This window comes from Arvicola amphibius, chromosome 4, assembly GCF_903992535.2.
Source record: "Arvicola amphibius chromosome 4, mArvAmp1.2, whole genome shotgun sequence".
NCBI classification, from domain to species: domain Eukaryota; kingdom Metazoa; phylum Chordata; class Mammalia; order Rodentia; family Cricetidae; genus Arvicola; species Arvicola amphibius.
Genome location: NC_052050.1, coordinates 3,926,123 through 3,936,993, shown reverse-complemented (window position 1 = coordinate 3,936,993; position 10,871 = coordinate 3,926,123). Strand labels below are relative to the sequence as shown.

Here is a 10,871-nt window from a genome sequence, read left to right as displayed (position 1 = left end):
CTGGGATCTGAGCTGGAGACCCAGAAGTCTAGAGGGGCAATGAGTTGCAGGCAGGGAAAACAAACCCCTTCTTTGTTCTGAGTCTCCCCAAACCAAACTGAGCCTCCAGGAGGAAGGCAAGACACAGGACCCGTGTCCTACGAATGCCAACACGTGGCTAAATAGCCGGCTACCTTCTGGGTCAAAGACTGGGGCCAACTGCACGGCCAGGTTCCCTGGTTCCATGGAGGCTGTAATATCCACAAAAGTGGCCCTCAGCAGCAAGTGGCAGGTGGATGCCATTGGGCAGGCTTCAGGACCCTTGTCCTGAGACACTGGGGACTCTGGGAGAGATGTGGTTCTGCCTTAGTGTGCAGTCCTGGTTCCAAACTTGATAGTCCCTCTAGTGTGAGTCTGGCATGCTGTCCGCACTGGTCTCAAGCCTGGTCAGCTCCCGTATCTCTTTAGATCATTTCCCCCCAAGGCCTAGGAAACGGACAGAAAGGGCCTTGTTTATTCTTCCAGTGGCCTTTTAAGCACTTGACTCTTGGAACAGCTGTTTATCAGGTGCTGTGGGACCAAAGGAAGCTCTGGCAGCTCAACTTCAGGGCGCTTATCAGACAGAGGGGAGACCGAGGAGCCCTCAAGCCGGGATCACACTCCTCTCAGAGATCCTTGGGACTGGGTAGCAGAAGGAAAACTATCACATAAGTGGTGTTTGTTTTCCTAGCAGAAACTTATGCTAACCGCGTGTGTGTGTGTGTGTGTGTGTGTGTGTGTGTGTGTATTAGAGAGATACCAAACACTCGGCCTTTTAGGAGGCAATGTGGGAGATCAGACGCCCCTCAGCCCCAATTCTTTGTTGTTTCTACATTCCTGGGTGCTGTGTCCCAGGCAGGTTGCTTAACTTCCCCGAACCCGCGTCTGCCCCAAGACCAGAGGATAAATATTTACACTTCACCTCTCTAGGCACCAGAAATGACGAATTCAAGTTGTGCCGAGTCCTGCTCACATCGAAGCACAGCTGTGTCTCATGGGGGTGCCTGACAGGCAGCCTCTTTAGTGCCCAGAGGTAGACTAAAGGTGACTAGATGGGTGTTTTCCAGGAGCCTGGCTGGTGGTCCATGGCCCGGGAGGACCTTTAAGAATAAAAAAGATGTGTGTATGGAGGAGCGTGGCCAGGAAGGAGCCATTAACACCTGCCCCAGGGCTCCACCTGCCTTCCAGCCTTGTATGGGGATCACCCTTCCCCCCCACCCCACATGCTGTGACATCATCTGTGACGCGGTGCTGAGGTCACGAGTCACCATCAGGACCCCACATCTAGGCTTTCTCGGAACACCTCCCTGCCAAGCAGCCCAGCCAGCGAGCGCTAATAGCTTGGAGCCTCTAACAGCTTCTGACCACAGTACAGCCTGCTCCCTGCAAGCCCTTTGAAGCCCGCACTTCCTTCGCAAACTTGCTTTGCATATTCTGGTCAGAGCTGAATCAGACTGGCAGGAATTAACCATTGGTAGCAGCCTAGGTGGCTGTCAAGGCTTTGCCAGTGACAGAGGAGGGCTGCTGGGGATGTGACTCTACCTCAGAGCTGTGGGCAGGGACCCAAGAGGCACAGCCAGCCCCCTCCCCTCGTCCCATTGTGAGCGCAAAAGGAATCAGGGAAAGAAGGCTGGAGTCATTTTTTTTTTCATTAAAAAATAGTGCTCTTTATTATAAATTACTGAAATGTTTCTTTTCTGAGTATAAATATAAATATATGTGCAAAGTCTGAGTTGAACTGGGATTTGGTTGAGTTTTTCAAGCATCTTCAAACAGCCTCAAAGGCCTGAATGGGGAGAGGGGCGGGCTGGAGGTGGATCTTTATAAAAGTGATTGAGGCAAATTGTAAACATTATTCAAAACAACACAGAGAGCAAAAAACCACCCCAACACACAGCTGCCCCACCCAGCCCCATACCTGACTCAGAAAACTTGGTTGTTTCTCCCCAAAACAAGACCAGTTCCAGGTAATTCCATGGCTGCTGCATTCCTGTGAGTGGCCACTGCTGGGTGGCAGGTGAAGGTTTCTCCATTACCTCCTGCCTCCCCCTTACCCCAGGTGAAAAGGGAGGCCCTGGGACCTGCTGATCCCGCTGACCAAGAGGTGCCTAGGACTGGCCAATTTCTTGCCACTCAGGAGTCTCCTGCATGCCAGGGTCTCCTCCCTGCACCCACTCCCCCTGGCCTGCACTCACGGGGTGAATCCCTCAGCTCTTCTGCCTGTTGGCTGTGGTTGGCTGTGTTTGGCTCCTCACGTGCCAATCCCTATCCATGGGACAGAGGGCATTTAAGGCAAGTCTCCTAGCCGGACATAGGAGAAACAAAGAGTCCCCCATCTTGTCTAAGGAAACCTGGGCCCCAAGGTGGCTCATCTGTTCACCTGCCCCCCTCTGGTGTGGGAAAAGGTGGCCAACTGACCCATCTGTCACGTGCCATTGTCTCTTACAACGAGGAGGGCTCTGGGAGGTTTCATTAGCTGCCCCAAGGGAGAGAAGCCTGGCACCAGAATGGCTCTCTGCAGGTCACCCCTTGCCTCTCTCCCCAGAGCCAGGAACCACCAACTCCTCACCTAGGCTGGGCAGTGCCAGTGGTCATTTCTTTGGCCAGCCTGCCGCCCTCACACACCCTCTTTCTTCTCTTCCATCTTTCCCCCAGGCCTGGCGCCCACTCAGGATTAAACCAAATCAAAGCACAAACAAGTTCCATGGGAAAGTTTGAAGATTCCCCTGCAGTTCTCATTAGTCCAACACTCGAGGTGTCCTCCCACCCTCTCTCTGCTCCCTTGGGAAGCAGAGGGGGTGTGGAGGAAGGGAAGAAGAGGAGAGTCCACTTGTCAATGCTACTGTCCCACCAGGCCAGCTGGCTCCTCTTGAGAGAGAAGCTGGAGCCAGGGAGGGAAAGCAGGTGGCAACTCCCCCTCCCCTCAGACACATTCCAGGTCCTGCCTGCCCCACTCTGCAGAGTGGGGGGCCGGAGGAGGAAGCCTACCTGCCCCTGGCTCACTGAGAGCTACCGACCATTGGGGCTGGATTTTTGTGCTTGTGCCATGTGCGGCAGAGGAGAGGTGGCCGACACGGACCCCCCTCTAACCCTTTTGCTCTTTAAAGCGGAGCATCATACTGGTCCAGGAACTCCCGAATGGGTCCAGGCAGCTGGGTCACTTTCTCATAGGAGTCCAGGTGGCCATTGACGGTCTTCCTGCAGAGATGCTGGAGGGTGGCCACGTTGGAGGAGAGAGGTCGGCTCAGTACCAGCGGAATCTTCTCGCCCCCAGAATAGATGTAGTAAGCTCTCTTGGGGGTACTCCCGGGGAGCGCCTGGGCAGGTGGCTGCTCTGGCACCTCGGAGGAAGGTTCCGTGGGTGGCAAAGAGAAGGAGGAGGTGGCCGGGGGCGGCATGTAGTGGTGCACCAGCTTGAGTACACAGTCGAAACGGGGCACTGGCTGCGTGCTCCGAGGGTCACTCTGCAGCGAAAAGCTGCCCCCCTCGCACTGGATGCGTAGGTTCTTGGTCCCTGACTGGGTCTTGACGCTCAGCGTGAAGAAGTGGCGCTGGTCCGAGCTGTCGCGGATAAGAAAGGTGCCCGCGGGCTCGGCGCTGAGCAGCAGGTTCGCCTCGCCGCCGGTCACAGCGCTCCAATAGAATCCGCTCTCCTGCAGCTTGCGCACGGCATTCACCACCAGCTGGTACTCGCTCTTGGAGCTGAAGGTCTTGAGGCGCAGGCTGGTGTCCAGGGGGCGGCTCATCCCGGCGGCGGGAAACTTGCTGTGGGTGACCATGGCGCACGGAGCCAGCGTGGATCTGCGCGGCGGTGGCTGCAGCTGCTTCGCGGCCTCCGCACAGCGGCCGCTACCGCATCCCGGGGGGCTGCGGAGAGAAAAGCGCCCAGAGCGTGAGTGCCCGGAACTCTCCAGTGTGCCCGGCCCTCCAGCCTCCGCCGTGCGCCCGGGGCACCTGGTTGCCCCGCAGAAGGCCGTGTCTGGGACCCAGCCACCTCGCGGGGCTCTCCGGGCCTCGGTCCCTGTCGGCCAACCCCAGACAGTCCCTTCCCCAGACGCCCTGGGAGAACACCCGAGAGAAACTCGCTAGTGGAAGTTGGGTCTCCAGGAGCACCGCCAGGTTGGGGAGCGAGACAAGAGCCCCAGGGACGCTCAGGGCGCCGCTCAGTCCGGTGTCCTCAGTGGCGAGGACGAAAAGGGGGGTGACAAACCCGAGATATGTGGGAGAGGGAACTGGAGAAGCCCATGGGCCCCAGTCCGAGTATTACGGGAACCCGGGATCTTCGGCTCTCATCCGCTCTGCCCCCTACCTCGTCCCCTCCCTACCGGGAATGACCCGGGAAGGGGAGGAGAAACCGGGAAAAGCTCCCGAGCTGAATCGAGGCCCCCACCCTTTGCCACACCGCGCCCCTCCTTCCTACCTAGTCCCGTAGCGAAGTCTCGGGCCTTGGGGCTGAGCCTCCTACGGTCCCCAAGGCGAGGCGGCAGCCAGCAGTGGCCCGCGCTGCGCCCAGATGTTGGCGGTCGTGAAGTCCACAAAGGGGCTCCCAGTGCGTGCGTCCCCTCTGGCTTCGCTGCTCCCGGGGCCGATCAGGCGCGCCCAGGGATGGATTAGGCAAAGGACCCAGACGAGGGGCCACGACAGAGAGCTGGGTCGGGCAGGGGGCGTCCGGGAGCCCGGAGAGGCTGAGGTGTTGAGAGCTGGAGAGGCGAAGAGTCTGAGTTAAGAGCCGCCGGCGAGGCCGCGCGCGCGGGTATTTACGCGGCCAGCATGCCCCGCCCCCCGATTCCTGGAACTGCGCGGCCGGTCTTCTTGTAATGTTTAGTCACTACTCTGCACTGAAAGGCGCGGAGGGCGAGGGAGGGGCCGCGGGCGGCCGAGGGCGGGCCTGGAGCTGGGGCCTCCAGGACCCGCCGAGACTCACGGAGAGGGAGACAAAGCGCGGCGCGAGGCTGCCCGACCGGCGGGCGCGGCGCCAGCCCTAGCCGAGCGTTCCTGGCAGCGGCCCCTCCCCCGCGCGCTCCGCCCCCAACTTCTCATTCACACTTTCCCCCCCCCACCCCCTCCCTTCTAAGAAGGCTGGTTTCTGGCAGAGGCGGGGGCTCCGCGATGGGAGCGCGCGGGCAGTTCTAGGAGACCGGCCCGGAGAGGCTCCGCGGCACCCCTTCTCTTTTTCTTGGACCCTGGGTGGGGACGCTCCCCTCGCTCCCACCCAGGCTACCCCGAGGTCCTCATTTACAGTTCCAAGCAGCCCGTGCCAGTCAAAAGGAATATTGGGCCATTCCTCAGCCAACTCACTGGAGACCTAGGAAGTGAAGGGGGGGCGGGGTGCGCGACAGTGACCTGTGGACAGGTCCAAAAGATGAAGCTGGAGGAGACGCCGGCTTCGAGGCAGCTACGGGGCCTCGGCTCCCCGACCCACTGCCAGGTTCTAAGGTGACAGACGTGGGTGCTGATACCCAGTAGGTGGAGGAAGCCGTTAACTACCTACCACCCTATCTCTCATCTGGGTCTCCCAACCTGTCTGGTGAGCTGAGTCGGCCCAGGTGCTCTCGGCGCCGCGAGGGAGGAAACCGTGACCCCCAGGCCGCGCCCGAGTCCGCTAGAGGGCGCACGGGAGTCTTGTAGACGAGCAGAGTTTTGCTGTTTCCCAGGCCCTGGAGAAAGGAGAGGTTGTGGGACTCCTTATTCAAGAAGAGAAGTGGGCAACCTGAAAGAGAGGCAGTTCACTTTCCAGGCCAGGTTCAAACCTGGAATAAATGTCGAATAGGCAGAAAGTCCACAGACCAGTTGTTACGGATTCAGCCCACTGCCAAGTGGCCACTAAGGTGTTAGGATGGACCTTCCTTTGCCCCTAAGAGTTAGGGTATCTGAACTTTTCAGGGGTTGGGGGAAGAGGAGTATTAATAAGAGCAGGTGATTGAGGTGAAAGGTTGACTTGCTCCTGGTCACGTGAATACCTATAAAGGCCCCGAGGCAAGTTTTGCAACAAGCAGCAGGGTGCTGGAGCCGCCTGAGAACCAGCTAAGTGAGCACAGAGAGGCTGCTCTCAGTGGTTCTGCCCCACCCTCTTAGATGCCACAGACTTCGTGTAAGGCTAGTCTTACCCTAAATGAGGAGCGTGCTGGCTACACGCTACACATGCAGGATCTTGGGCTTGAGGAGACTGCCAGCTTCCCTTCCTGTGGAACTGGTAGGCACCTCATTATCTTGGCCCACTGTGTCAAGTATGCTCCCTTATGATGGGAGACTGATATAGACTCAGGCAGATGCACAGCCTCTCGGGGCTCAGACTTGTTTCTGTTAAATAGGAATGGGTATAGCAATGCACCCACCCCAGAAATCCCAGTACTCAAGAGGCTTAGGAGGCCTCATTTAAAATATGTCACAGGAGCTGGAGAGATGGCTCAGTGGTTAAGAGCACTGACTGCTCTTCCGGAGGACCCAGGTTCAATTCCCAGCACCCACATGACAGCTCACAACTGTCTGTAACTCCAGTTCCAGGAGATCTGACACCTGTACACCAATGTACATAAAATAAAGTTAAATAAATTATAAAATATCTCACAGACGTGTGCTGACAAACCCAGACCTTGTTCACACATGGAGATATCTTGTGAGAGCCGGTCCTTGTCTTCAAGACACTTGCCGCTCTCTGTGGACAAACCCTGCTTCGCCTCGTCCAGGGAGTGTTCCCCAGCGGCTGCCTTCTGTGCTGAGGGCGGTAGAGGACAGGGAGGACTCTCAGGAAATAGCCATGGAGTTAATGGATGGGAAAATGCTTTGTAAATGACAACGCCCGACACAAGCCAGGTTCACCCAGCCGTTCCACAAACCCTCACTTTGTGCCTGACCCAATGAGACACTGTGGTGGTTCCTGAGGTGGGGCAAGAGGGAAATAAAGAGGCCGGAGAGACGACCTAAGAGCACATACTGCACTTCCAGAAAACCGGATTAGTTCCCAGCACCCGTGCAGGATGGATCACCGCCCCTTGACCTTCACAGGAACCTGCTGCACTGAAGCACACATGCCACCTCCCCCCACACATACATAACTAAAATCAAACAGATCTTGGGCCTTGCATGGTCGTGAGAACACATGCCTTTAAACGCAGACTCTGGAAGCAGAAGCAGGCAGATCTCTATGAGTTCAAGGGCAGCTTGCTGGACTTAGAGTTCTAGGCCAGCCAGAGCAACATAGACCCTGACTAAATCAAATAGATAAATGAATCCGAGAGAGGGGAAGGGTGGGAAATGATGCTGGAGCTTTGGAGTCCTGTCTTGTTTGTAGGGACTCGTTCTTCTGAATGAGTCCTGACAGGAGATGCTGCCCAAGAGACCAGCAGGAAACTGTACTCGGAGTAGAACGCAAGAGTGCAGGCCCTTTGAAGAGGGGAGGTGGGAAGATGGGACCAGCAGGCATGTCTGCTCTCCCAGCATGGATCCTGTGGCTAGAGAAGGCCAGAACAGCAGACGGGTGGGTAAGCTGAGTGCCATGTATGGGCTTAGGAACCTAAGCCGTTCCTTGGCTCCATTGCATGGTAGCTGTGTGTCATCACTGGCTCTGCAACCCTGTCCTTTCCCCCCCTCGAGGTCCTGTGAGGTCTAAGGTGCTTAGGACACAACTTTTGAGGCTTCAGATGTGGCTCAGCTGATAAAGTGCTCACTGTTAAGTCTCAATCCCTGGGACGAATGGTTGAGGCCACTATTTAAGGCTTACGCAGCATGCAGGAAGCCCTTGGCTTCCATTCCCCAGCTCCCACCTCCCACTCCCCAAGTAAGATGTCTTTGTGTGGTCCTGGCTGTTCTGGGACTCTTTGTAGACAAGACTAGCTTGAAACTTAGAAGCTCCTGCCCTTGCCTCTCAGAGTGCTGGAATTAATGGTGTGCGCCGCCTCGGCCAGGCTTGATTGTTTTAAATATTGAGGTCTCTTTCCAGATGCAGGAGAGACGCCTTGAGACGGATTTCAGGCAGCCAGGCCTTTTAATAACATTGGCCGCTGGCATTGGGAGAAGCTGAAATGAGACCCAGCAGCAAGAACCCCGAACAAAGGAAATGCCTTACATTGATAGGCTCTGAGGATAATCAGCTCTGAGCTTAGACGGGAAGGGGCTCCGAGTTTAGCAGCCTAGTGAAAATCCTAGACAGGGCCTCAGATCGTAATGTAGGAGCTAATCCTATCACCCACCTACCTTTGGAATGCTACCTGCTCCGGCTTAGAAGCTTAGGGTACTTATTAAATAGGGTCTAAGGCCTGGCTGATCTCTAAGAGGGCAGCCTGCAGGATCTAACGAGCAGTGGATGGAACTCTGACTGGTGGCTCTGTAATCCCTGCAACCAAAAGACAGAGGCAGAAGGACCAGAAATTCAAGGTCATCCTAAACTACACACGGAGTTTGAGGCCAGCCTAAGCTATGTGAGACCCTGTCTCAAACAAAACAACAACAAAAAAAAAAACCCACATCCCAAGGTGCTGGAAGGATAGCTCAGTTGTTAAGAGCACTGATTACTCTTGTGGAGGATCCAGTTCAATTCCCAGCAGCCTCATCACAACTAGCTAACTCAAACTCCAATGGAGATGTGATATCCGATAGACTCGTTTGGCCTGTACGACTACCAGGTGTGCATGAGATACTTATAAATGCACTTAGGGAAAATACTCACACACATAAAATAAAGACATGCAAAATGAAAAACAGGAACAAATAAAAATTTACAACCCTGTGTCAAGATGAAGCTAAACACCTCCTTCCCGGCCACCAACTGTCAGAACGTGGTATCACTGGGGTGCGTGAGGAACGAAAGCTCTGTACCTCCCATGAGAAGGGCATGGCCACAGATGCGGTAGCTGCTGATGCTGTGGGGGAAGAGGGGGAGAGTTGTGTGGTCCGAATCTGTGGTGGGAACAGCAAGCAAGGTTTTCCTCTGAAGTGAGTGTCTTGACCCAGGATAGAGGGGGCCTGCTGTTGAGTCGGGGCGTCCTTGGTCTAGACCAAGGAGAACTAGAGAGAGGAAGCATGGGTGCGGGTGCATTCAGGATGCATTGTGGACTCCATTCTCTCTCTAAAGAGGATGGTGTCTGACAATATATTGCTAGAGAGTCCTTAAACAGGACCAAATCATCCAAGAGTCAGCGTCTTGTTACTCCACGTGTCCTGCTGCTAAAACACCAACATAAGGCTCCGAAGAAACAGTGCGAATAAAAGAACGAGCAGGAAGCTGCAGGACATGCAGAACTTTCGGCCGAGAGAATGAAGGAACAGGTTGCTAAGAGACAGCCAGACATAGGCTGTCCTTGCTGGGAGATTCTGCTTCAAAGTCTGAGACCAGTCAAAAGTAAGTCTTTAAGAGTAACAAATCGAGCCGGGTGATGGTGGCGCACGCCTTTAATCCCAGCACTCGGGAGGCAGAGGTAGGCGGATCTCTGTGAGTTCGAGACCAGCCTGGTCTACAGAGCTAGTTCCAGGACAGGCTCCAAAAAAAGCCACAGAGAAACCCTGTCTTGAAAAACAAAACAAAACAAAACAACAACAAAAAAAAGAGTAACAAATCGCCAGGACTGGAAGTAAACAAACAAGCAAAGAACCAAATAAGTACAGGAAACCTCCTTGGTGGAATGCCGGGCCTTCTTAGCTCTGCCTAGTCACTGTGGTCCCTCAGAGGCCTCCACTGTGTGCTCCATGGGGGCCTCCTGCGGCCTGACAGCTGACTCAGCCTACCTGCTTCCCTGGGGTCAGAACTACCTTTCCCAGGTTGGCTGACTTGTACTGTCTCTTTACAATTAGGCACTGAAACTACTTCACTCATCGAAACGCTCCAACCGCTTGCTCAGAGAGAATCTGACGGGAAAATGGCGCGTTTATTTTCCTCTTTTGTGTGTATTTTGAATTTTGTTGTTGTTTTTTGTTTGTTGTTTGTTTGTTTTTTGAGACAGGGTTTCTCTGTGTAATCCTGGCTGTCCTGGAATTCACTCTGTAGATCAGGCTGGCCTTGAACTCAGAGATCTTCCTGCTCTCCCTCCCGAGCGCTGTGATTAAAGGCCTGTGACACCAATATCCAGCATGATTTTTTTTTATTGTTTTAAATTATGCAAATATGTCCTCGCTTTGGCAGGACATACACTACAGAAAAATTAGAACGACACGGATAAGATTAGCATGGATCCTGTGTAAGGATGACACTCAAAAGTTTGTGAAGCATTCATATATTTTTTTAAAAAAGGAAAAACTTATGTGTATGTATGTGTGCCTACCTGTGGGTATGTGAATAAGGGTCAGAGGCATCTGACCCCTTGGATCTGGAGCTTAGAGGTCATTGTGAGCAGCAATGACTCTTAACCACTGAGCCCGGCGCATAACAAAGTCCTCCATGAGTCTAAGGACCAGCTTGTGTGGATTTCTATTTTCTATGAGCCTTAGATGCCACAACCAGCATTCTTTTGAATTGTTGGTTTCTGGGTTTCTGGATGGTGTGGGTTCTGGGAAGCCCCGTGGCTGGTTTACTGGCGATTATTAGACCTCTAATCTGAAGATAAACAGCCTGGAAAAGTGGGAGGAGACACTTGGTTAAGGCAGGGCACGTTTCCAGGGACCCACTCTGAGAAAGGACTTGAACTAAGGGACGCCGACCTAGGACGAAGCTTAAGCCTGGCCTGCAGCCTCTCTTATCTTGCTGTGTAGCTGAAGGGGGGAAAAGAACCAGTTATCTAGTCTGACCCTTCAGCTCCACCTAGCGCCCCACACCCACCCGAGGGATCCGGAGGCAGCCACCTTCTTCTAATCTTTCCTGTTGCAGAACTTGGATGCATTCAGAATCCCATTTCCAGGCAAAGGTGCAGGGTCATAAAGATAAT

At 54.5% G+C, this 10,871-nt stretch overlaps 1 protein-coding gene and 1 pseudogene across 2 annotated transcripts; one reads left to right on the top strand and one right to left on the bottom strand.

Annotated features, from left to right (window-relative positions):
• Positions 1–1,690: 1,690 nt before the first annotated feature.
• Socs3 (suppressor of cytokine signaling 3) lies at positions 1,691–5,527 on the bottom strand. Of its 2 annotated transcripts, XM_038327091.1 has the most exons (3): positions 5,510–5,527; positions 4,439–4,718; positions 1,691–3,885 (listed from the first exon to the last, which is right to left on the bottom strand). In XM_038327091.1, the coding sequence occupies exon 3, from the start codon at positions 3,795–3,797 to the stop codon at positions 3,120–3,122; it is 678 nt and encodes a 225-aa protein (XP_038183019.1). In that variant the 5' UTR covers positions 3,798–3,885; positions 4,439–4,718; positions 5,510–5,527; the 3' UTR covers positions 1,691–3,119. The 2 variants fall into 2 exon arrangements, with proteins under 2 accessions (XP_038183019.1, XP_041910905.1); XM_042054971.1 differs by lacking the exon at positions 5,510–5,527 and having other exon boundaries at positions 4,439–4,732.
• Positions 5,528–10,116: 4,589 nt separating this feature from the next.
• LOC119813795 lies at positions 10,117–10,230 on the top strand (annotated as a pseudogene).
• Positions 10,231–10,871: the final 641 nt, after the last annotated feature.

Bases quoted from the DNA above. Each gene is read 5' to 3' on its own strand.
- Socs3 (XM_038327091.1), bottom strand. From the start codon at position 3,797: ATGGTCACCCACAGCAAGTTTCCCGCCGCCGGGATGAGCCGCCCCCTG.